Source organism: Euleptes europaea, chromosome 1 (assembly GCF_029931775.1).
Source record: "Euleptes europaea isolate rEulEur1 chromosome 1, rEulEur1.hap1, whole genome shotgun sequence".
In the NCBI taxonomy this organism is placed as follows: domain Eukaryota; kingdom Metazoa; phylum Chordata; class Lepidosauria; order Squamata; family Sphaerodactylidae; genus Euleptes; species Euleptes europaea.
Genome location: NC_079312.1, coordinates 19,898,374 through 19,924,423, shown reverse-complemented (window position 1 = coordinate 19,924,423; position 26,050 = coordinate 19,898,374). Strand labels below are relative to the sequence as shown.

Genomic DNA, 26,050 nt, shown 5'->3' with positions numbered 1-26,050 from the left:
GAATTCTGGCACAACACCACTATTAATAGTGGCAGGGTCAGGATTTCATTCCATTGCAAGACAGTGTCGTTTTTCAGACAAATTATTTTTGCTGGTCGGTTCTTGTAGGTTATCCGGGCTGTGTGACCGTGGTCTTGGTATTTTCTTTCCTGACGTTTCGCCAGCAGCTGTGGCAGGCATCTTCAGAGGAGCAACACTGAAGGACAGTGTCTCCCAGTGTCAAGTTCAGCTCAAACCCAACCCCTTTCTGACTATATATTACTCTTCCTACACACTTGACACTGAGAGACACTGTCCTTCAGTGTTACTCCTCTGAAGATGCCTGCCACAGCTGCTGGCGAAACGTCAGGAAAGAAAATACCAAGACCACGGTCACGCAGCCCGGATAACCTACAAGAACCGATGAACTCTGACCGTGAAAGCCTTCGACAATATTTTTGCTGGGGGTTTTTTGGCTTGTATCTGATTTTTGAATGAGCCCCGTGGCGCAGAGTGGTAAGCTGCAGTACTGCAGTCCAAAGCTCTGCTCACGACCTGAGTTCGATCCCGACGGAAGTTGGTTTCAGGTAGCCGGCTTGAGGTTGACTCAGCCTTCCATCCTTCCGAGGTCGGTAAAATGAGTACCCGGCTTGCTGGGGGTAAAGGGAAGATGACTGGGGAAGGCACTGGCAAACCACCCCGTAAACAAAGTCTGCCAAGAAAATGTCGGGATGTGACATCACCCCATGGGTCAAGAATGACCCGGTGCTTGCACAGGGGACCTTTACCTTTACCTTTATTTGATTTTTATTTCAACAGACTACCTCTGCTATCACTCTGGCATTCTGTGCTGGAAGAATAAAAAAGAATGCACTGCAGGGTTTAATCTCTGAGTCCAGATCAAGCTCACCAGAGATCAGCTCCAGAAGTATTTTATTATTATTATTAATATTATTATTATTATTAGAGTCAGTCTAACCTTGGACTAAATGGTGTGATTATAAAGGAAGAGTTGTTCTGATTGAGCATACACAAAATGCCTGTAACCCCCACTATACCCAGCAGTAGGGTTGCCAGGTCCCTCTTTTCCTCCAGCAGGAGGCCCCTCGCGAGGGAGAACCTCCGGTTCTAAACTGGAAGTGCCGCGCGTGGTATGCACGCATGCGTGCACGTTTGCCTGCCGACCCTCAGGTGGTCGGATGGCAGAGGGGGCAATTGCCGGAGGTTTGCCCGCCACCAGCGGGCACCTGGCAACCCTACCCAGCAGACACCCACATAGGGTTACCTTCACGTACAAGCTGGAGATCTCCTGCTATTACAACTGATCTCCAGCCGATAGAGATCAGTTCCCCTGGATAAAATGGCTGCTTTGGCAATTGGGCTCTATGACATTGAAGTCCCTACCCAAACCCCACCCTCTTCAGGCTCCGTCCCAAAAATCTCCAGGTATTTCCCAACCTGGAGCTGGCAACCCTACACCCTCACCTCAGGTGGGGAGGCTTCCAAGTCACAGCATTTCCATACATTTTTATTCCACTTTTCCTCTAAGCAGGTTGTGGCTGTATATATAGCTCTCCCCTCCATCATAACCCCACAACTCTGTGAGGTACATTGTGTGTGTGGGTCAAGTGCTGTCAAGTTGCTTCCAACTTATGGTGACCCTACGAATGAATGTTCTCCAAAATACCCTATCGATTACAGCCTTGCAGACTGAAGGCCGTGGCTTCCTTTATAGAGTCAATCTATCTCATGTTAGGTCTTCCTCTTTTCCTGCTGCCTTCAACTTTTCCTAGCATTATTGTCTTTTCCAGTTATTCTTATCTTCTCACAATATGACCAAAGTACAATAGCCTCAGTTTAGTCACTTTAGTTTCTAGGGAAAGTTCAGCCTTGATTTGATCTAGAACCCACTGATTTGTCTTTTTTGGCAATCCATGGTATCCGTAAACCTCTCTAACACCACATTTCAAAGGAATCTCTTCCTATCAGCTTTTTTCATTATCTAGCTTTCACACCCATACATAGTAATGGAGAATACTACGGCATGAACTTGATCTTGGTCACCAACACATCCTTACACTTAAGAATCTTTTCTAGCTTCTTCATGGCTGCCCTTCTCAGTTTCAATCTCCTTCTGATTTCTTGGCTGCAGTCTCCCTTTTGGTTGATGATGGAACCAAGGACTCTCAACTTACTCCTGATTTTCTCAGCAGTCAATCCACAAGCATTGGAATCGGTTTGGACACAGTTCTTCGACACATCTACCCCCCTTTTGTATTTTCACAGTTGTGCAGTCCATTTATTTTCTTCCACGTGTGCCTTAAATAATCAGGATTTTCAAGGGAGGGTGCTGTTTTCATCGATGGCATCACAGCACACACCCCTTTATTTTTGTGCATGTTTATATTGATACATCTATATCATGGCAGCATTTTTTTAAAGCACTAAAACATCATATATTGGCATACTATTGTAATGATAGCTTACGCAGTTTCTTTAAATTACAAGCCTTCATTATAAAAAGAACAAAGTAAATCTCTAGACTCTTCCATTGCAGAGATATGAGGGAAAAGGCATATCTACCTAAGGGAAAGGCCTAGAGACTTACTTTTTTTTTTTTTTTTTATGAAACCTGGGAATTCAGAAACCTGCTTAGCCTATCATTATAATAGTATGTCACTATATCGATGTTTTAGTGCTGGTTTAAAAACAATTTTTTCCAAAAACCACTCATCTTCAGAGTGGAGGGTGGAAGTGGTTTGATGATGAAGACAGTCCTATAATTGAAAAGTAGGGTGGGAGTGGGTGGGACGAAGGAAACAAAAAAAAATATGCACAAGGAAAAAGGCAAATCAAAATCTGCTTCCAGAAGAAGATTGGGATAAAAGTAGTCTCAAAAGCTTGGGGGATGGGTACAAACCCCTGAAAAATGAAGTGAAAACTAAAGGCACAAAAATGCATGCGGAAATCAGGGGATAAACCAAAGCAAGCTGCTGGAAGGCAAATGGGTGTATGAATTTTTGCAAGTCATTTCTGGCTTTTGTGAAGAGGGTGGTGACTATGGATGATCCAAAGTGAGTAGGAGTGGGAATTCTCGCTCCCAGAATTTGGCCCCGCCACTCCTTCCAGACACCTTTAAATCTCTGCATCCTGTTTTTAGGTTGGCTCATCTCTTTGGGAGCAAGACTGCCCTGTTTCCTTCACTGTGCCTCAGGACTCCAAGTACACTTTCCTGCCTAAATGGTATGTGAAGGCTATAAAACACAGGCAACATCTTACTTCTGTATATCCTTGACTGATGAGCTAGAGACAGGGATTCCCCTCCCTTTCCCCTGGATTTCACCATTACAATTATCCTTTTAAATTGACTAAATCCTTTTGAAATCTCACCACAAAACCTAGTGGCATTCATTATACGCAGGAAGCTGCCTGCTACTGAGTCAGATCCTTGGTCTGTCAAGATCAGTACTGTCTACTCGGACTGGCAGCGGCTCTCCAGGGTTTCAGGGGGAGGTCTTCCACGTCACCTCCCACCTGGAGATGCTGGGGATTGAACCCGGGACTTTCTGCATGCCAAGCAGATGCTCTGTCATTGAATCACCCTGAGACCATCACTGGAGAAAGACACATTAAAAATGCCTTTAATTGTTTGAATGTTTGCGAGCCAGGGCCCCCTTCATCAGATACCTGATGAAGGTATCTGATGAAGGGAGCTTCGACTCTCGAAAGCACATACCTCAACAATCCTGTAGGTCTCTAAGGTGCTACTGGACTCAAACCTAACTGTTTTACTGCAGACCAACACGGCTACCCTCTGAAACGGTCTTAAATAAGGAAGTTGTTTACAGCAGTCCTGGTCCAAAGGTGAGAGATGCAAAAAGTCATGTACACAATCCACATACTATCTTTATTGCCCAGTGACAAATATCAGTTTTTGAGTTGCTCAGAATTCTTCATCAGGCCAGATGTTATACAAAATTTAAAAAGAGGGGAAGATTTTTCAGATCATCAATAGACTAGGTATACCTCGCCACGTCTTAAATCTATCTCCTGAGAATACAATGACTTTCAAGAGACTTATCTGAAAAGGGACTGGAGTCTCACTGGTGAAGGGGGAGATTGGGAACATTGCGGCCAATTGTCCCTACTTAATTGTATTGTTTTATTGCCTTTTGTTTTGTGGTCCCTGGCCAGCAGTAACCGAAAGCTCCTTTGTCTGCCCGAAGTCCCACCGTATCTTGGCACTACAGGGTCTTAAGATCACAATGATCTGAAAAATCTGCTTTCCCCCCTCTTTTATTTTGTAATAACTGGCCAGATGAAGAGTTGTAGGGAAGTCGAACGTTTGCACACTGTCAGTGTGTCATTGGGTCAGTCCTAATAAAAGGAATTACATGGATTGTGTTCTTGTTTTATTTTAAATAAGGAAGACATAAATAAGTATCCCCCACCTCAAAGCACACAAACTGCAAAGAGAGGAAATGTGAGTTTTCCTGGTGTACAACTGTGCGTATCAATCAATTCCCAATTGAACTTAACGGCACATTAAGATCTTCCTCAGAGGCCCTTCTTGATCTTTTCTGATAGTTTTCTGATTGTCGAAAGTTCCCACAAGGGGCAGGGCCTTTCCAACAGTGGCCCTGAGATAGCCCCTCCCCAGGGATAATCGCTGATGGCTTTTAGAAATTCCAGGTCAAAGCTGTGCTCTTTTAGAAGACCCGTAGGGGTTGTTTTTACTTGCTGATTTATTATTAGTATATTGATTTCATGTTGCTGTCAGTTTCTATTTGACTAATGACTGTTTACTGATGTTCGTCTGCTGAGGTTTATTTTGTAGTTTTCATGCAGATGAGCTGGTTATCATGGTTACCCTCCATTTAGTTAGCCTCCCTGGGAACCATAAAGTTGGGATAGAAAATTTTTAATAACTACATAAGAAGACAATACTAGCACTGCGCCCATGCTTCAGCACGGTGGTACTTCTTCTGCCCATGCCAACGCTCCCCATGCCTGTGCTGGCGCCCCCTTCTCCTTGCACCGGGGGGCAAGTGCCCCCCGCCAGACTCCTCAAGATCTGGTCCTGTTTCAAAAATGAAAACCAAGAATTTGCACATTGTTGCAATTGAATGTTATAATGCCATAGTAATTGAGTTATTCCTGTTTATTTGTTCAAGAACTGTAAAAGTCCTCTGGTGACAGGGGAGGAATGGCAGCCACAAGGGCTGAGATTCATTTTATTTTTACCCCACTTTTCTTTCCAATGAGGACCCAAAGTGGCTTACATCATTTTCCTCCCCTCCACAAGAACCCTGCGAGGTAGGATAAGCTGAGAGTGGATGACTGGCCCAAGGTCACCCAGCTAGCTTCCATAGCATGAGTGGGGATTTGCAAGGTCTTCCCCGTAGCTGCTCCATTGCCACTACGAATGCCTTTGCATTTGCAGCAGCAATGAGAGCTACATGGAAAATCATCTCTGTGTAGAAGCAGCTTCATTCAGAGGGTGAACTAACTGGGATAACAATGATTTCAGTACATGTACAACATGACACACATGACCTTGCAGTTAGGGTTGCCTGGTCCCTCTTTGCCATTGGCGGGAGGTTTTTGGGGTGGAGCCTGAGGAGGGCGGGGTTTGGGGAGGGGAGGGATTTCAGTGCCATAGAGACCAATTGCCAAAGTGGCCATCTTCTCCAGGTGAACTGACCTCTATCGGTTGGAGATCAGTTACAATAGCAGGAGATCTTCTGCCATTACCTGGAGGTTAGAGACCCTACTTGCAGTAACAGTGATTAGGTCAGAGAACACTTAGGGCTGTTTAGCTTGGAAAGAAGGCGGCTGAGGGGAGACATGATAGAGGTCTATAAAATTATGCCTGGTATGGAGAGAGTGGACAGGAAGAAGCTTTTCTCCCTCTCTCATAACACCAGAATGCGGGGTCATCTGCTGAAGCTGGAGGGTGAGAGATTCAAAACAGAGGAAGAGAAGCATTTCTTCACATGATGCATAGTTAAATTGTGGAACTCTCTGCCCCTGGATGTGGTGATGGCTGCCAACTTGGAAGGCTTTAAGAGGGGAGTGGACATGTTCACGGAGGAGAGGGCTATTCATGGCTACTAGTAAAAATGGATAGTAGTCATGATGCGTACCTATTCTCTCCAGGATCAGAGGAGCATACCTATTATATTAGGTGCTGTGGAAGACAGGCAGGACAATGCTGCTGCAGCCGTCTTGTTTGTGGGCTTCCTAGAGGCACCTGGTTGGCCACTATGTGAACAGACTGCTGGATTTGATGGAGCTTGGTCTGATGATCCAGCATGGGCTTTTCTTAAGTTCGTATGATTTGCAAATGATGCTTGCAGGGACAGTTGACATGCGAACACCGACAGAATTGAGGACGGTTTCAGCTTGTGCTCAGATTGTTTCAGGGGCAGCCTAAGGAAGGGGCTGCCTCCCATCGCTTATTTGAAAGGGCGTTTTGGAAATTTACTTGCTGTTGTGCTGACCATTTTAATCTATTGGTGGTTTTTAACGTTTGTGGTATTATCAGCGTTATCTAGCAACCACTTGGAGGATTTAACAGAATAGCTTTCTCTAAATATTTTAAACAAGATAAATTAGCATCTTACTGAGAGAGAAACATACACATTCGGCCTTTAAGTGGACTTTATGCAAGTTTTAATTTTACCGAATATATTATACATTTGTTGGGGTGCATTTTAAATTGAATATGTTGTTGTTGATGTGAGCTTGCCTGAGCTTGATCTTGGCCGGGAAAGGGCTGGATAAAATCTAATAAAATAAAAATAAAATAAATTGACCAAATGAAACATGTTTCAAAAGTTCACAGAAGCGTCTTACCCAACAGTCCTATCAGTAGCAACTTTACAAGTTCAGTGGTTTCTCAGATAATGCCCTAGTTTCTCAACTAGCAGCAGCATCACCTCGAGATAGGAAGGAGGGTGAATTTCACAAGAAGAGCCGGAATAATCTCTCTTCAAAGGACAGCAAGATCTCATCTACCTGATGCATCTCCCGATTTAAATAAACTCTGATTAGAACAGACAATAGACCTTGTTTGTTCGACAGACTTCTCCAGCCATCCTATAAGCCTTTTGACAAGCAAAACTATAAATGAAGCTAATCAGAATAGAGACGTCTGGACAAATATCTATGTATCTAGCACAATATAATCCCAGAGGGCTCAGGGTGATTTACATGTCTCTCCCTTCCATTTTATCTTCACCAAAAGCCTGGTAGGTAGATAGGCTGAAAGAGTGTGTGAGTGGCAGCCCATTCCTGAAGGGGGGCAAATATCCATTGGAGACAGTTGACCCTGCACCGGTGTAGGTACCACCTTGTCACAGAATAAGGTGACACCTAAGCCGGCAGAGGGGCAAACACGCCAGCATCCAGGCACCACCAGCCTGCACTGCCAGCGCAGCGATGCCGGCAGGGCTTTCCCATAAGGGAAAGACCGCGCCAGCATGGGGGGGGGGTATTCCTGGGGGTGGAGCTGCCTTTAGGCACCTTCCAGTCCTTTCGCCTTGGGAACGCCCCCTTGAGTGGCGGCAGAGTTGCGCCACCTTTTTTGGTGGCGTAGCCTCACTGTTTTCAATGGGGCATTTCCCCCTTTTTCATTATTTTATTTTTTAAAATACTTTTTTAGGCTCAATGGTGGCCAGGAAACCTCTGAGAAGGCGGCGCAGCTCCACCGCTCCCAGCTGCCACATATCTACCCCCTAGGGTTGCTAAACTCCAGGTACTAGCTGGAGATCTCCTGCTATTACAACTAATCTCCAGCCGATAGAGATCAGTTCACCTAGAGAAAATGGCAGAGTTGGCAATTGGACTCTATGGCATTGAAGCCCCTCCCCTCCACAAACCCACCCTCCCCAGCCTCCGCCCCAAAAACCTCTCGCCGGTGGGGGACCTGGCAACCCTACCACCCCCCCTTCAGGATTGCACTCAAAGAAATAATAGATATGCACTTTATTTTTTATATGACATCCAATCTCTTGCAAATAAATAACCATGCATTAGTGTTGTCAACTCTGGGTTGGGAGTTTCCTGAGTGCTGAGTAGGGTTGCCAACCTCCAGGTGGTAGCTGGAGATCTCCTGCTATTACAATTGATCTCCGGGCAATATAGATTGATTTACCTGCAGGAAATGGACGCTTTGGAACGTAGATTTTATAGCATTATACTCCAATGAAGTCCTTCCCCTCCCCAAGCCCCACTCTTCTCAGGACCCACCCCCAAAATCTCCAGGTATTTCCCAACCCAGAGCTGGTAGTCCTAGCGCTGAGCCCAGGTATGCCCTAACTTGGGAGTTGGCATAGGGTTGCCAGGTCCCTCTTAGCCACCAGCGGAGCCTGAGGAGGGCGGGGTTTGAGGAGGGGCTTCAATGCCATAGAGTCCAATTGCCAAAGCGGCCATTTTCTCCAGGTGAACTGATCTCTATCAGCTAGAGATTAGTTGTAATAGCAGAAGATCTCCAGCTAGTACCTGGAGGTTGGCAACCCTATGTTGGCAACCCTATCCTTTGTGCCAGCAGTCAGTTGGTAAAAATGACAGAGAATCTATGTGACGTCCAACAAAATGAAGCTGTGTTTTGCCATGTTTAGTATGGGCGAAAACGCATAATCTGACAGAGACAGCTGACAGGTAGCTGTCAGATCAGAGGCATCTAGGATGATGCAAGAGGCAGCAATAGCCTTGCAGGTTTCTAGGGTGAACTGCAACTAACCGGTTTGAAGCAGTAAGGATGATGTAATACTGTGGCCAGGTCTGCAGGTGGCCTTATTGGTTTCAGGTGGTGTTATGTATAGAAGCCTATGTAACTGTCACTGTGTTGGGAAGTTTGGTGGAGAGAAGTGTACGTGACGGTTTGTCTTTTATCCGTGCACTGTAAATTAAACAACACTGTTTTCTATAAAGCAAGGAGTTCTGGTGGTGCGTCCTGGATAACTGCTAATCCGCCTGCTTCCACGTCAGTTTTGCCTTGGATTTGCCACCCTCTATAATGCACATTTTCCCCATTTGAATTCTCAAAACTCTGCTTGGGGGCTTATTCTTGAGTGCTGCGAATTTGGCTGGGGAAAACGTGCATTTAGAGAGCGGCAAACCCAAGGCAAAAACCTCCCGTGTGTTTTCGCCCTATGGCCATTTATTCATGGAAGGTTTTGCATTGGATTTGTCACTCTATAGATGCACATTTTCCCCATCTGAATTCTCAAAACTCTGCAGGGCGGCTTATTGTTGAGTTTTGAGGATATGGATGGGGGAAAAGTGCATCTAAAGAGTGGCAAATTCAATGCAAAACCTCCCATGAGTAAATGGCCATTTATTCATGGAAGGTTTTGCATTGAATTTGCCACTCTTTAGATGCACTTTTCCCCCATCCATATCCTCAAAACTCAACAATAAGCCGCCCTGCAGAGTGATGTCTCGGATGCGGCAATGCGGCGCTAAACCCAGAGTCTAAAAGAACGGGCGGCGAGCGCCACCTACTGGCTGCGCTGCGACCTCCGCGACTGAGAGCCACAGGAAAGGGCAGCCGGTCCCCTTTCTCCGCCCGGCGCCTCGCGATGACGCCACGCCGACCCGGCCGAAGAAACGAACCTCGGACGCGGCCTCGCCTCGGTCGCGGCTTGATGAGGGCACAAAGGGAGGCTCGCGCCGAACCCGCCAGGCTCGCAGCGCCTTCGGGGCGTCTCAGCCCCGCGCTGGGCTTTCCGAGCGCGGACCGGAGGCGCCCGGCGATGACGTCACCGCAGGTAAGTGGCGCGTTCGGGACGGATTCGCTCACCTCTGATTGGCTGCGGGCGGCTGGGAGGGGGGAGGGGTGGTGTGCTCCCGCCCGCCGGGAGCCCGGACGCCTGGGTACCTTGAAGAGGAGGAGGAGGAGGAGGAGGAGGAGGAGGGGGTGGTGCCAGCCCGCGGACCGGGTTGCAGCATCCCTTGCAGAGGGTGTTCAACAAAGCGTCCGCACTGGTGAGCTGAACGCGCTTGGCGCGCCGTTCGTATTAAAAGGGGCCGCAAATGTGTTGCGTCGCGTTCCCGCCTTTTCCCCCCCTCCATCCCGGAGCTCGGCGCAAAGACTGTTTACGTAGGGAGGGTTCCCAGGGGTGGGGGATCTCCCATCCAGGCTGTGGGCGGACCCACGCGCCTGCTGAGCTAAAGGCAAGGGGCCCTCCTCTTGCACCATCCGGCCACACCAAGAAGACGAGGAGGGGTTGGTTTTGGTACAGGCCGACTTTCTCTGCCGCTTAAGGAAGAATCAAACCGGAATTCCTACATGGAAAAGATATGGAAGAATTTTTTTTTTTAAAAAAAAAACATGGTTTAAGGCCGCCTCATATTGGGATAATTTGGCAAAAATGGATTTTACTGTATTGATTAACGAGTTATAGAAACTAGTTTTTAGTAATATTATATTTTTGTGTTACTAAGCATAATAAATACTGTTTAGACACTTCTTCGGAAGTCGGGTGAAGGGTCACTTTTTCAGGTGGGGGGGGAAGGGGTATCTTTTTTGAATTTTATAATCAAGCAATCATGAATGTAATAATTAAGATATATAGATACCCTTCTGTATTTTGTTTTTTTCTTTTTGTATTTTTTATGTTAATTTCATTGTGTTTGTTTTGTTATGTTTTGTTATAAAAATTATATATATATATATATACACACACACACACACAGAAGAATCAAACCGACTTGCAATCACCTTCCCTTTCCCTCCCCACAACAGATACCCTGTGCAGTAGGTGGGGCTGAGAGAGCTGTGACTAGCCCACTGTCACCCAGTTGTAGGAGTGGGGAAACCAATCCGGTTCACCAGATTAGAGTCCATTGCTCCAAACCACCGCTTTTATTTATCTATTTATTTATTTGGGGATTTCGAGCCTGGCCGAGGCCGGCTCAGAGCAGGTAACATCATATAAATGCATTAATACATCAATAATAAAAATCTAAATTTAGAACAATAAAATCCCAATTAAAACTTAAAAATACAAAATTCCAAATGGCGCCTAACCACAACTTGTATTGCTGGATATTTGCAGCAGGTTACCCCTCCGTTGACATTCGTAACCACTACACCACACTTGCTCTCAAATGGGACAGGGTGGTAGTGGTGATAGTGATAGGTGGCCAGATATATAATTTGATCTTGGCTTTCCTGTATCCCGAAAGTTGGTCTCTGACAACCATCCTTATTTCCTTTTTTTTAAAAAATGCTTGTAATTGATCTTACTCGTTGTCTTCCAATTTCCCTCTGCGTATAACTGAGACTGGTCCAGGAGGTTAAATAGAGGAGGAAAGCCTCGATCAGTGTCTGGATCTGGTTCGGTGTTTTCAAGTCTGCTTCCATCACCTGCTGCAATAAATAGTAATTATCCCAGATGAAGAGAGTGATCTCAAAAAGTGTGGGAATGATATATTAACATATTTATTTTGAGGCTCTTTTCCTGGTTTGTCTCCTTACCCCTTACCCTCTGTTTTGATATGCTTCCTTCTTCCCCGTTTCCCCCAGTATATTCTATATATTAAAAATGTTTGTGTGGGTGCCTGAAATACTAATGCTACTTAGCGTTTTATAAGACCTTCTGAATCCTGAGAGTTCCTAATCTCTCTAATCCTTACAACAGCCCTCTAAGGTAGACCAGTATTATTAATGCCATATTACAGATTGGTGTATGTGTAGTGGTTAGAGCAGCTTTTCTCAACCAGGATTCCCTGGAGCCCTAGGGTTCCGCAAGAAATCACTAGGGGTTCCACGAGAAATAGTGATGAATAGACAAATCATATGTAGGGGTTCCCTGAGACATGAATATTATTGTAAGGGTTCCGCAAGGGTGAAAAAGTTGAGAAACGCTGGGTTAGAGTATCAGACAAGAATTTGAGGGACCGAGGTTCAAATCCCCACTCTGTCTTGGCAGTTTACTGGGTGACCTTGGGCCCAGCCACACACACACTCAGCCTAACCTACCTCACAGGGAGGTTGTGAGGATAAAACGGCGGGAGAGGAGACTGCTGTAAGCTGCATTGGGTCCCCACTGAGGAGGAAGGTAAGGTGTACATGAAGCTAATTAAACTTCAATAATCCACCAACGTGACAGTTTGTAATTTGTCAATCGAACGGTGTTCCAGTTTTAGAAATTCATCAGCCCGAGAGCCCTATTGACAGATAGATGACTGAATAGCCAGGTTCAGCGAGCATTTCATAGTGTTAGGAGGGCTCTGATTGCATCCGGGGGCGGGGGGGCTTCCAGATTAGCTGAGTAGCTGCTGCCCATGCCAGCCCCACTGCCTGTGATAAGGAAGATAATTAAGGGAATGGACTGTCCTGACTTCATGCAATGGGTTTATTCCTGGAAAGTTTGTCCTGCTAATATGTGGACCCCCAAGGGGTGCTTAAAGCAAAAGACACTTTGAACTGAATCCAGAAGCAAATTAATCACCCCTCCTCTTTTTTCATTGTCAGCGTTCTGGTGCCATGTGGGGCTGTCTCAGTAAGTGAATGGGCTGCCGTGTTTTGCACCTGCCAATACTTCCAGGATGTTTTCGAAGGCAGCTGTGTCACACATAGTTCTTGTGAGTCTAGCACATGAGCCTATGAAGCTCCCTTCTTCCAAGTCGAACCCTTGGTCCGTCAAGCTCAGTATTGTTTCATAGAATCATATCATAGAATCATAGAGTTGGAAGGGGCCACACAGGCCATCTAGTCCAACCCCCTGTTCAATGCAGGATCAGCCTAGAGCATCCCTGACAAGTGTTTGCCCAGCCTCTGCTTAAAGACTGCCAGTGAGGGGAGCTCACCACCTTCCCAGGTAGCTGATTCCACTGTTGAACAGCTCTTACTGTAAAAACTTTTTTCCTAATATCCAGCTGGTACCTTTCCTCCTGCAATTTAAACCCATTATTGTGAGTCCTATCCTTTGATGCCAACAGGAACAGCTCCCTGCCCTCCTCTAAGTGATAGCCCTTCAAGAACTTAAAGAGAGCAATCGTGTACCCCTTCAGCCTCCTCTTCTCCAGACTAAACATTCCCAACTCCCTCAGCCTTTCCTCATAGGGCTTGGTCTCCAGGCACCTGATCATCCTCATCTGCTTCGATTGGCAGCGGCTCTCCAAGACGCCTCTGGCAGAGAAGTGCCTTTCTCAAGACCTGGGTTTCCCAAGACCTGCTCCCTGCGTTCTTTCAATGGGAAGCACCAGGAACAAAAACTGAACTTGCTTCTTGTAAAGCGGGGCCTTGGCCACTGAGCCACAGTCCCTTCCCTACAGAGTGACTGCAGCAGGTCATGAAGTAGATTTAAGTGTCTGTTCTGACTGACAGAACCAAGAAAAATAGGTGCATGATTGGCTGTGCCCCTTCTTGTAATATTGTGTTTATTTTACCCAATAAAGCATTTGCTGATGTGGTTTTGGGGGTCCTGGGTTCACGGTCCCTTTCCCTTGTCGCTTGCAGTCACCAATGAAGCCCGGCACCGGCTTCAAGAAACGAGACCGAGGGGACGACGAGGACACCCCTGAAGACAAGCTCGTCAAGAGCCAGAAGAGCAATGCTAAGCCCCCCCTTACTCTGCCCATCACCCCTTCTCGGTACGATGCCCCTTTCCCCTTTTATCGGAGGCCAGCTGAAGTGGGGCGCTTTTCCCTGGACTCCCAACGTTGTTACCATGGTGACGCCCGCCAGCTCCGCTACTACGCCCCACCCCCAATGGAAGGCCCCTCTCCCGGATTCGACCTGCGCGACGGCTACCGCGATCGCTATGTGCAGCGAGATGAGAGCGTCCGCGAGGGACTGGAGCATTTGCTGCAGTGGGTCGCTCAGAACCGAAAGCAGCTGCAGGGTGCGGAGGAGAAAGGGTGAGGAAAGCCAGGCGGAGTTGGCCAAGAGAGAGAGGAAAAGGAATGAGCGGGCCCCATAAGGACGGAACCCCCCAAACCAGTGAAAACCCCCAGAGACGGCAGTGAAACAAAGCCTCTAGACACAGAATTAGTCGCCCTTTCGTGATACGCGAGGATTGTGAACGAGAACTGTAGTACGCAGTCGCAAAATGTTCCCTGTGAGAAAATCCCCACTTAGTTTGATTTCTGCCAAGTAGAAATGGGTCACTGCTGGATTTTGCGGACGTGCAGAATCAGGTTGTTCCCTGCCAGCTCCATGGCTGCGGCTCTCGTTCCCTTTTGCCCGTGCTTCTGCCCTCTCTGATGCTGTGAGTCCTGCGACTTCAAATCCTTTAACGGGAAGTGTCGGAGAGTGACCACCGCGGACCGTGCATGCCAAGGACAGACTCGACGGCTGGCGTTAAGGCCCCCCTCCTTTCCCCCTGCTCCCTGTTTTGCTTTAACTACCTGTCTCTCCCTACTCTGCAGACAGCTGCTGAACACAGACTTTGTGACGTGGCGGGGGCATCTCACAAAAGTGCTCACCACCCCCTACGAAAAGCAGGACGGGTGGCTGTTGGCAGTCAGCCTCTTCCGCGGGACCCTCTACGTCAGTGAGTTTGAGACCGAGGCTGCCAAGAGGCAGCGGGAGCAGCGCTCGGAACTGCTGAAGGAGCTCACGTACATGGGCTACAAGTTCGAGCATTACATGTGTGCTGGTGAGCCTTCCCAGAAAGACGAAGAAGAAGAGTTGGTTTTTATATGCCGGCTTCCTCTACCACTTAAGGAAGGATCGAAATGGCTTACTGTCGCCTTCCTTTCCCCTCAACAGACACCTTGTGAGGTAGGTGGGGCTGAGAGAGCTCTAAGAGAGCTGTGACTAGCCAAAGGTCACCCAGCTGGCTTCATGTGTACGAGTGGGGAAACCAACTTGGTTCACCAGATCAGAGTCTGCCGCTCCTGTGGAGGAGTGGGGAATCAAACCCGGTTCTCCAAATTAGAGTCCACCGCTCTTAACCACTACACCCCGCTGGCTCTCAGCTACTCCAGTCCTGAGGCTTCCAGTTCTTGCTCAAATGCCCTGTCAGGAGTACTAATTCAGAACCTCCTTCTGGTCCCTGCCCCCTAAAACCTCCTATCAGAGGACCCAGAGCTGGTTTAGATTGTTGATGTGCCGCATGTGACTAGTAAGTAGTTTAGTAAAAACAGGAGGGGGCTGGTAATTCTCATGGACCACTTTTCAAGGCTCTCTTAGGATCTGAAGCCTCCCTTGATTCACCCACAAACCCTTATTCAGTTCTCTTAGAACTCTCATCTGTTTACATAAATCTTGGTAGTATGACTTACAATTGACCAATCCAGCATGGTGTAGTGGTTGAAAGCGGCGGACTCTAATCTGGAGAACTGTATTTGAATCCCCACTCTTCCACTTGAAGCCTGCTGGGTGACCTTGGCCTAGTCACAGTTCTCTCAGAACTCTCTCAGCCCCAACTGCCTCACAAGGGGCCTGTTCTGGGGGAGAGGAAGGGCATATGATGTGAAAGACCTCTACCTGACACCCTGGAGAGCCACTGCCAGTCTGAGTAGACAATCCTGACTTTGATGGCCCAAGGGTCTGATTCAGTACAAGGCAGCTTCATGTGTTCCTGATTGTAAGCCTCTTTGAGACTCTTTAAGGTAGAGAAAAGTATGGTATAAAAACCAACTCTTCTCTTCGTCTTAACTACTTAATTTAAATATGAATAAAAGCAATCGTTTAAAGCAAAATCTCTTTTTAGATGCATACACACACATGCTGTAGAAGGTATCTTCTTAGAAGATACCCCTGTTATGGGAGAGAAGGAGGAATGCGTCTTTTTATAATTGCTTGTATTTAAAATAACCTTTCACAGCAGTTAGTCAAGGGCATCTATGTATATAAAGTGCCGCCAAGTCGCAGCCGACTTCTGGCAACCCCAGCGAGGGGCTTTCAAGGCAAGTGAAAAGCAGAAGTGGTTTGCCATTGCCTTCCTCTGCAGAGTTTTCCTCCCCTTCCAAGGACTGACCCTGCTTAGCTTCTGAGATCGGGCTGCCACATGCTGCCTTCCCTCCCCAAGGGCAACTACCGAAAGGTTTTAGCTCAGTTAATCTTACTGGCCGATTCAAGTATTTGTTAGAATCCAAACTTCAGACTCCCAGACTATTCCCTTTTTGGGAACTTGGAAACCATATCTTGTAACCCATTCAGTCATGCGGTCCTTTGCAGAAGGTGAAGGGATTATTATGCCTCCTCTCTCTCCTGCCCTCGCCTGCATTCCTCGTTCAGGAGAGCTGCGTAAGCTAACATAAGAAAGGCCCTGCTGGATCAGACCAAGGCCCATCAAGTCCAGCAGTCTGTTCACACAGCTGCCAACCAGGTGCCTCTAGGAAGCCCCCAAACAAGACGACTGCAGCAGCACCATCCTGCCTGTGTTTCACCGTACCCAAAATAATAGGCATGCTCCTCTGATACTAAATTTCTCTTTCCGTTCCAGATACCCCTGATGGGACTCCTGACCCGACCGGGGTGGTGAACACAAACGAGGGCTTCTGCACAGTTATCCGGACCCGGTTGGGAACACACTCGCTTCTGTTCTCTGGGGAGGTAGATTGTACGGACCCCCGAAGCTCCTGGCCAGATCCACCGAGCTGCTACGTGGAACTAAAGACCAGCAAGGTCATGCACAGCCCTGCTCAGAGGAGGAGTTTTTACAGGTGAGGGGGGTGAGGAAGAAGCAACGGGGGTTCCTCTTCTGGTTCGTTGCGAGTGGCTTGCAGTGGGTCTGTGCCGTGACATTCTCACCCCATTTCTTCGTGCCTGTTCTCTCCAGGATCAGAGGCGCACGCCTATTATATCAGGTGCTGTGGAACACAGGCAGGAGAATGGTGCTGCAGTCGTCTTGTTTGTGGGCTTCCTAGAGGCATCTGGTTGGCTGCTGTGTGAACAGACTGCTGGACTTGGTCTGATCAAGGATGGTTTTTCTTATGGCTGCCAACCTGGAAGGCTTTAAGAGGGGAGTGGACATGTTCATGGGGAATAGGGCTATCCATGGCTACTAGTCAAAATGAATACTAGTCATGATTCATACCTATTCTCTCCAGGATCCAAGGAGCATGTCTATTATATTAGGTGCTGTGGAACACAGGCAGGACAATGCTGCTGCAGTCATCTTGTTTGTGGGCTTCCTAGAGGTGCCTGGTTGGCCACTGTGTGAGTGGACCCCTGGTCTTGAGGGGCCTTGGTCTGATCCAGCATGGCCTTTCTTATGTTATTATATCTCTCGTCACAGAGAATGAGGGGCAGGTCCCAAACATTTTTTTTAATGAAGTCTCCAGACCTTTTCATGGAGGGGAATTAAAGGGACAGATGGGAGCAGTTTTTGTCCCAAGTGCCTGGAATGTAATGAAGAGGGGAAGTGCAGGATGGCTGAAGAGGCCTGATTTGTATGTCAATATTGTCCTATAGCAATACAACAATCTGTTGTCACTTATCTTTCGTCACACAATGCATAGTTAAATTGTGGAACTCCCTGCCCCAGGTTGTGGTGATGGCTGCCAACTTGGAAGGCTTTAAGAGGGGAGTGGACATGTTCATGGAGGAGAGGGCTATTCATGGCTAGTTAAAATAGTTAAAATGGCTACTGGTCATGATGCACACCTATTCTCTCCAGGATCAGAGGAGCATGCCTATTATATTAGGTGCTGTGGAGCACAGGCAGGATGCTGCTGCTGCAGTCGTCTTGTTTGGGGGCTTCCTAGAGGCACCTGGTTGGCCACTGTGTGAACAGACTGCTGGACTTGATGGGCCTTGGTCTGATCCAGCATGGCTTTTCTTAGGTTCTTAGGTTCATCTGTTTGGGCAGAAAATAGTTTTGATGCTGCAGGGGGGAGAGGACCAGTCTGGATGTCTGGAAGGGAAACGGGGTCCAAATTGCTGCATTTGGAAAGGGCTGCCACTAGGGGGCTCAGTGTTGAGAGGGGCTGTGTGCCTCAGTGGCAGAGCATCTGCTTGGCGTTAGAAGGTCTCAGGTTCAATCCCTGGCATCTCCAGGTAGTAAGTGATGTAGTGGAATTAGCCTGGCAGTTCGACTGAGCTGGAGGCCGTAAACAAACACAGAAAGAGATCTTGTCAGAGAGGAAAGAGAAAATTTATTTACTGGTAAAGGAGAGGTCAAACTTCCAGCATGGATGCTAGAGGCGATGTCTCAAAGATACAAGCGAGAACCAGTAATGTATATAGTCCCATAAGGATATGGGGAGGATAAGGGGAGAGGCTGTGGCTCAGCGGTAGAGCATCTGCTTGATATGCAGAAGGTCCCAGGTTCAATCCCTGGCATCTCCAGTTAAAGGGACTAGGCAGGTAGGCGATGTGAAAGAGCCCTGCCTGAGAAGACAATACTGACTTTGATGGACCAAGGGTCTGATTCAGTATAAGGCAGTTTCATGTGTTCATGTGTACGTGTCACTTATTCGTAAATTTAGAGATTACAACGACGCTTAATTTGGCATAAAATTCCTTCTAAAAAACAGGAAATTTCCATTATTTGCACTGATCAGAGTTTTCAGTGTTTACTGAAACTCAAAGTTCTGCTTTCTGTCTCTTGCTTCTGGCTACTAATTAGCAGCTGAGTAAATACGCAGGCTTCTTCTCTGCAGCTGACTTTCATGCCAATAGCTACTGCTTCTGATTTCTAAAACCATTATTTAAAGCCTCCCTGTCCTCCATAGAAAAGCATGGTAAATGCTTTTCCATTGAGGAGGGGGGTCGACCCTTTTGGGACCCCATAAAATTGGACACCCTGACTCAAACTTTACCAAACTTTGGGGTCCATGCAAGGAGAGTCCCTTGCAGCTATGCTGCGAATTTGGTGACTCTACCTTGAAAAATGCCCCCGCCCCCGGGAGAATTTTAAAAGTACTTACTTTCCATAGTCTGTAATGCTTCATCACCAAAGTAATTGTGGGAAAACTCAGTTTCCCATGAATGCTTGCAGTGGGCCTGCAAATGGGACTGAGCCCACACTCCTTGTGGACTGCATGCACACCCGGAAACACTAACCGCTTCTCCAGAACTCTGTGAGACACCCAGGGGTTCCTCAGCAAGGCCATTTGTTATGGGAAGGGGTATTTCCCCCTAATTGTAAAAAATAAATAAATCTGGATACCACTACATAGTGCTAGACTTAATGACCATTGTTAAGCTGACTTGGTTTGTAATTCAGTTGGCCACTTGCCCCCTTAACATAACTCTGGCCATTTTGGTGTCCACTGGTGAAGCATTCGTTCCTTATCTTTTTGGCTTGGCATTTCGTCTTTGTTTTCCATTTTCCATCATCTCCCATCTGTTGTTTTCCTCTCTGTGCCTTACCTTAGTTTGGATAGGGGCTGTATAATCATGCTCCACGAAGGTAGCCATTTGATAGACGATGATAGTACTGGTCATAATTAGCCCTCTTGAGAGAGCTGGCAGCACTTCCATGTTTTCTACATGTTACGGAGGCGAAACACTTCAGCGCACATCAACAAGATTGTTCGGTCTGCGCATTTTGATTTCAAGAGTTCTTCTCCAAGGGATTTCAACATGTCTCTCCCCCAAGTCCCAGTTAAATGCTCTGACCTCAATGGTACTCACTCCGTGGAGTGCCACATCTGCAGTTACCAACCAAATGAGTCACCTGGACTTCCACCCCTGGTGTAAGGCCTGCATTTCGAGGATGCTTGCAGATTACCCTTCAGCGGTTGCTGTTTCGAGGTTACAACCGCCTGCCAATCAACAACCAGCGTGGTGTAGTGGTTAAGAGCGGTGGTTTGGAGCAGTGGACTCTGGTCTGGAGAACTGGGTTTGATTCCCCACTCCTCCGCATGAGCGACGGAGGCTAATCTGGTGAACTGGATTGGTTTCCCCTCCTCCACATGAAGCCAGCTGGGTGACCTTGGGCTAGTCACAGCTCTCTTAGAGCTCTCTCCGCCCCACCTACCTCACAAGGGAGTCTGTTATGGGGAGGGGAAGGGGAGGTGATCGTAAGCCGGTTTGATCCTTCCTGAAGTGGTAGAGAAAGCCATCTTATAAAAACCAATTCTTCTTTTGGGAGAAGTCTCTAGATGATGTAAACTGGTCTGAACTAGAATAAGGTTTCAGAGGAAAAGAGCAATCTCCCCCCTCCCATCTTCATGCAGATGTTCTCACTCAGCTAGTTGGGATAGTATGAGCCTTGATAGCCAGGCCTGTTAACGAAACAAGGAAATGAGCCAGGCCTGTGGAAAAATACTGAACGCTGACACTTAGACACACAAAATGGAGAACAGTGAGGTTGCAAGGAAACAAAATGGCTTTTCTGTCTTGACAGTTCCACGTTGGGGAACAGTGCTCAGAAGAGTCCCTCGTGGCACCCCAGCGACGGAGTATCACTGATCTGACCACATTATCCCGCCCACTCTTAAAAACTTGCTCACCTCAGAGCTGTGGGGAATGGCGGGAATTTGGTCACGCAAGGCCCTCAGAATACCCCCCAAGTTCTGTGTGTGGTCCCAGCCAAGGCCTCAGGGAGGACCATGAATTTTCATGGATCCCTGAAGAACACACGAAGTTGCCTTTCACTGAGTCAGACGCTTGCTCTATCAAGATGAGTATTGTCTGCTTTGACTGGCAGCACTTTCTTCCGGGACTCAGGCAGGGGTCTTTCACCTCATGTTACTGCAGAGCTTGAGAAGGTGCAGAAAAGAGCAACCAAAATGATCAGGGGGCTAGAGTAAATGTCCTGTGGGGAGCGGGTGAAACGCTTAGGGCTGTTTAGCTTGGAAAGAAGGCGGTTAAAGGGAGACACGATAGAGGTCTATAAAATTATGCATGGTATGGAGGGAGTGGACAGGGAGAAGCTTTTCTCCCTCTCTCATAACACCAGAACGCGGGGTCATCTGCTGAAGCTGGAGGGCGAGAGATTCAAAACAGAGGAAGAGAAGCATTTCTTCACATGACGCATAGTTAAATTGTGGAACGCCTGCTTCAGGATGTGGTGATGGCTGCCAACTTGGAAGGCCTTAAGAGGGGAGTGGACCTGTTCATGGAGGAAAGGGGCATTCATGGCTGCTAGTCAAAATGGATACTAGTCATGATGCATGCCTGTTCTCTCCAGGATCAGAGGAGCATGCCTATTATATTAGGTGCTGTGGAGCACAGGCGGGACAATGCTGCTGCGGTCGTCTTGTTTGTGGGCTTCCTAGAGGTCCCTGGTGAACAGATTGCTGGACTTGATGGGCCTTGGTCTGATCCAGCATGGCCTTTATGTTCTTATGTGCAATATGATTTAATTAGCTGGAGATGGTGGGGATTGAACCTGGGACCTTCTGCACGCAAAGTAGGTGCTCAGCCACTGAGCTACTTTGTTGCTGGACTGGTGTGGTTGGCTACAGTAATGAGACAGGAATGGGACTCATTCATTCTTGGGCAGGAGAGGGGGAAGACAACATTTTGTGCGGAAGAAAAGTTAGCCAAATGCTGCCCTTGCCTTTTAATTCCCAGGCACAAGATGATCAAGTGGTGGGCTCAGTCGTTCCTGCCCGGGGTGTCACGGATTGTGGCTGGATATCGGGGACCGGATGGCTCTGTGGTGGGACTGGAGACCTTTGAGACCATGAAGATATTCCAGCTCATCAGGGTGAGTCGGGCCTTGAACGTGGCTGGAAGTTCTCAAGACACCTTCCCCTCTGGTTAACAGCTCCCAGTGAAGCGTGGCAAGGAATCAGTCCCTGGGCTTGGGAAGGACAGCAGAGTGGAGGGCAGACTTCTGCTTCACTGCCGATAGAAGAAGAGCTGGTTTTTATACGCCGACTTTCTCTACCACTTAAGGAAGAATCAAACCGGCTTACAATCACCTTCCCCTCTCCTCCCCACACCCTATGAGGTAGGTGGGGCTGAGAGAGCTCTAAGAGAGCTGTGACCAGCCCAAGGTCATCCAGCTGGCTTCATGTGTACGAGTGGGGAAACCAACTTGGTTCACCAGATCAGAGTCTGCCGCTCCTGTGGAGGAGTGGGGAATCAAACCCGGTTCTCCAGATCAGAGTCTACCGCTCCACACCACTGCTCTTAACCACTACACCATGCCTACTCAGGTGGTGCAGGAGAGGCTCGGTGCTGTGCTAAGCAGAGGTACCCCCTTCAAAGCCCGTTAGATTGTACTGAGATTGCCGCGACTTCAATCTGCGACTTTAGGCAAGCCAGAGTTGTATAGGGGTTAGGGTGTCAAAATCTGGGAGCAGAAGAATGTGCCATTGAGTCACAGTCAACTCATGGCGGCCCCATCCACAGGGTGTTCCCGGTAAGAGACATTCGGAGGTGGTTTGCCATTGTCTTTCTCCACCTAGCAACCCCCGCCTTCCTTGAGGTCTCCCATCCAAGTAGTAACCATGTCTGACCCTGCTTAACTTCCAAGTCCTTATTTGTTTGAGGTGTTTATACCCCGCCTTTCTCCCCAATGGAGACCCAGAGCGGCGTACGTCATTCTCCTCTCCTCCATTTTATCCTCAACACAACCCTGTGAGGCAGGGGAGGCCGAGCGTGTGATTAGCCCAAGGTCACCCGGCGAGCTTCCATGGCACGAGTGAGGACTCGAACCTGGGTCTCACAGATACTAGTCCAAGACTCTTAACCTGGGCTATTCAGGATGCTCTGGGAGGACTGGGTTCAGAATCCCCTCTTTGCCCTAGAAGCCCACTGAGCCGTTCTTTTTCTCAGCCTAACCAGGGTTGTGGTTGTGAGGATAAAATGGTAGAAGGGAAAGCCACATGAGCTGCCTGGAGTTCCTTAGAGGAAAGGCAGGATAAAAAAATGAAGAGTGCATTATGTGCCAAGTCTGTTCATCTGTAATAGTAGTATTGACCTACCTTATTGGAACTCTGCGAGAGCCAGCGTGGTGTAGTAATTAAGAGCAGAGGACTCTAATCTGGAGAACCGGGTTTGATTCCCCACTCCTCCACATGAGCGGCCTTCTCTAATCTGGAGAACCGGGTTTGATTCCCTGCTCCTCCACATGAAGCCAGCTGGGTGTCCTTGGGCTAGTCACAGTTCCCTCCAACTCTCTAAGCCCCATCTACCTCACAAGGTGTCTGTTGTGGAGAGAGGAAGGGAAGGAGATTGTAAGCTGCTTTGAGACTCCTTAAAAGTAGAAAAAAGCAGGGTATAAGAACCAACTTGTCTACGTGCATACCAGACAGAAATTAATGCAATTTATAGTAATATGGCATTGATGGCGTTTTCCCCATAAACCTAACAGATCCTCCTTTGGCTCCTAAAACATGGCAAATCCTGGCTAGCTTCCTTCACTAGTTTTTACAGCTCAACCCTCAACATTGCTGTGGTTCTCCTCTCCCTTTCCCTGGCTTATCCTGTTTCCTTGTCCTCTAACGTGGCCCTTGAATCTGCCCTCGTTTGGACCTGCTGTTCCATTTCTGTCGAAGCTTCATGGAGACTGCTTCCATCTTGGATTTAGGAAAGACGGGCCTCGGTTGCACAGGCTGTCGGACTGCAGCCATTCAACCTTTCCGAGTGGTTTTCTACACTTGTTTAAGGGCACAAATCGGGCCGAGGTAGGTGGTGGGGATCCGCCCAGCCCTAAATAATGCTTTATTTCCCCCCTTTTTTTCCTGGCAGGAAGACCCAGGCTGCTGGAAGCCGGCTGTGTGTATGAATTTTTGCGCAGCCTTCCTCAGCTTTGTCAAGAAAGTGGTGACAGAGGACAATCCAAAGTGAGTGCCGGTCGAATTTTGTGCTGCTGCGGTGGGCACCGATTGAGCCTTGCCTCATCTCCTAACTCACTCCCTCCCTAGCTTACAGTCTGAAGTAAATGTAATAGAAGGCAGTTGAGAAATTTAAAAAACAAGCCGATTAAGGCCGCAATCCTAAGAACACTTTCCTCTGAGTAAACCCCATTGAATGGGATGGGACTTCCTTCCAAGTAGGCCCGTTTCAGATTGCTCTCTAAGTAGTTCCAGGAGGGACGGTGGTTTAGCAGGTAGAAAAAGAGTTGGTTTTTATACCCCGCTTGTCTCTGCCTTCCTCTCCCCACAACAGGTGCCTCGTGAGGTAGGTGGGGCTGAGAGAGTTCAGAGAGAACTGACTGGCCCAAGGTCATCCAGCTGGCTTCATGGGGAGGAGAGGGGACTTGAACCTGGTTTTCCAGGTTCAAGTCTACAACTCTTAACCCCTGTGTCAAGTTTGGGGAGGGGCTGTGGCTCAGTAGTAGAGCATCTGCTTGGCATGCAGAAGGTCCCAGGTTCAATCCCCAGCATCTCCAGTTAAAGGGACTAGGCAGGTAGGTGATGTGAAAGACCCTGTAGAGCCGCTGCCGGACTGAGTAGACAATACATACTTTGATGGACCAAAGGTCTGATTCAGTATAAGGCAGCTTCATGAGTTCATGTGTTCATGCTGGTACCATTCCAAATAGCCCAAGTTCAGTCCTTGACAGCTTTGGTTAAATGAGCATAGATGAAAACACACCTGTGATAGGGGGATCCAGTGCTCTGACTCGATATAAGGCAGCTTTATGAAAGATTTTTTAAAATCAAATTTGGACGTGGATGAAGCGAACTGTTTTCATTAATAATAATTTTATTGTATATTTGACTTAGTTTTAATTTATATATATGTATGATGTTTTATGACTGTTAGCCGCTCTGAGCCTGGCTGCAGCCAGGATATAGCGGGATACAAATCTAATAATTAATAAATAAAAAATGGAAATAAATATAGGTTTCAGTGGGAAGGAAATCCCTGAGTGAAGGCGCTATAATAGAAAAACGGACGTGTATGAGAAAGAACACAACTCAGCGTGTGAAGCTTGCCGTACTGGTAGGATGAAGGGAGCACAGGAAGGTGTAAGAGGAGGGAGAGATACAACTTGGAAGAATTCAGAGCAAGAGCCGCTTCACTTTCCTTCCAGCTCTCCTGACCCAATCTTCGCTTCCCCCCACAGGCTGGTTCATCTCTTCGCTTGGGAGCCAGGGCACCCTGTTTCCTTCAGTGTCCACCACGACTCCGAGTACACGTTCTTGCCCGACTGGTACGTAGAAGCTCTGAGCACGGAGAAGCCCCCCACGCCCCAGATCCCGGACTGATGAGCCCCGCCTTGGGGTGAGAGGCTGGTTTTTGGATTGAGAGCCGGCGGGCGAAAAAACCCAGGGCAGGAGAGAGAGGAGAGAACGAAGGGAGGCTAATGGATGGGTGATAGGGGACACCTCTACCACTAAACCCCCCCCCATCACAACGAAAGAGGAGCAGAGCAATAAAATATACTTTGTTTCCCACTGATGTTGGGCTGCTTCTCTCTGTCTCTTCTTTAGAACAAAGCTTTGGCCAAGTTTGCGAAAGTGGGTTGGCCGGTCAGTGGCTATTAGCCTTCACTGCACTAAATACCTGACTCGCCCCTGTAGAAGAAGAGTTGGTTTTTATACCCCGCTTTTCTCCGCCTTTAAGGAGTCTCAAAGCGGCTTACAATCGCCTTCCCTTCCCCTCTTCGTAACAGCCACCTTGTGAGGTAGGTGGGGCTGCGAGAGTTCTGAGAGAACTGTGACTGGCCCAAGGTCACCCAGCAGGCTTTATGTGGAGGAGTGGGGAATCGAACCCAGTTCTCCAGATCAGAGCCCACTGCTCCCGTGGGGAGGAGTGGGGAATCAAAACTGGTTCTCCAGATTAGTCTGCCGCTCTTAACCACGCTGGCTCTCGTATGTATGAGTGATGAAAGCCATGCGCCCAGACCTTGCACTGAGAAGGTAGAGAATTTCTGATTTGCTTTATTTCATAAATTAGCTGAAAGGGGCGCTGGCCTGATGAGATCTCAGTATGCACCAGCAGGGATGGCATGTTGAGAACAATTGAGAGCGAAGGAAAAGGTGCAAGGTAGGAGAAGAATTGAAGGTTGCTCAAACCTCCCGAGGGCTTCCTGAATCCCATAAAGGGAATGTATAAGTTGTTCCTTCTGCTATAATCCTTTGTGACACTTGAACTTAATTGACCCCTGAGGGCCAAGTGTTCAAGATACACAAGTGAGTAGTTACCGGCTACAGGTAGGATACTAGAGATGATTCAGCAATCCACTTCTTACACTGTCCAGGGGGCTAATCGCAGCAGAGAAATCAAAAGGGCAAAATACAAGAAGAGGAG

General features: G+C 47.9%; 1 protein-coding gene and 1 non-coding gene across 2 annotated transcripts; both read left to right on the top strand.

Moving 5' to 3' along the window:
• Window positions 1–9,566: 9,566 nt before the first annotated feature.
• Window positions 9,567–25,019, top strand: DXO (decapping exoribonuclease). Its single transcript, XM_056844644.1, has 7 exons — window positions 9,567–9,755; window positions 13,454–13,854; window positions 14,365–14,594; window positions 16,389–16,608; window positions 21,413–21,548; window positions 23,540–23,634; window positions 24,864–25,019. The coding sequence occupies exons 1-7, from the start codon at window positions 9,567–9,569 to the stop codon at window positions 25,003–25,005; spliced, it is 1,413 nt and encodes a 470-aa protein (XP_056700622.1). The 3' UTR covers window positions 25,006–25,019.
• TRNAI-GAU (transfer RNA isoleucine (anticodon GAU)) lies at window positions 18,161–18,235 on the top strand. Its single transcript has one exon. It is a non-coding gene; the product is annotated as a tRNA-Ile (tRNA).
• Window positions 25,020–26,050: the final 1,031 nt, after the last annotated feature.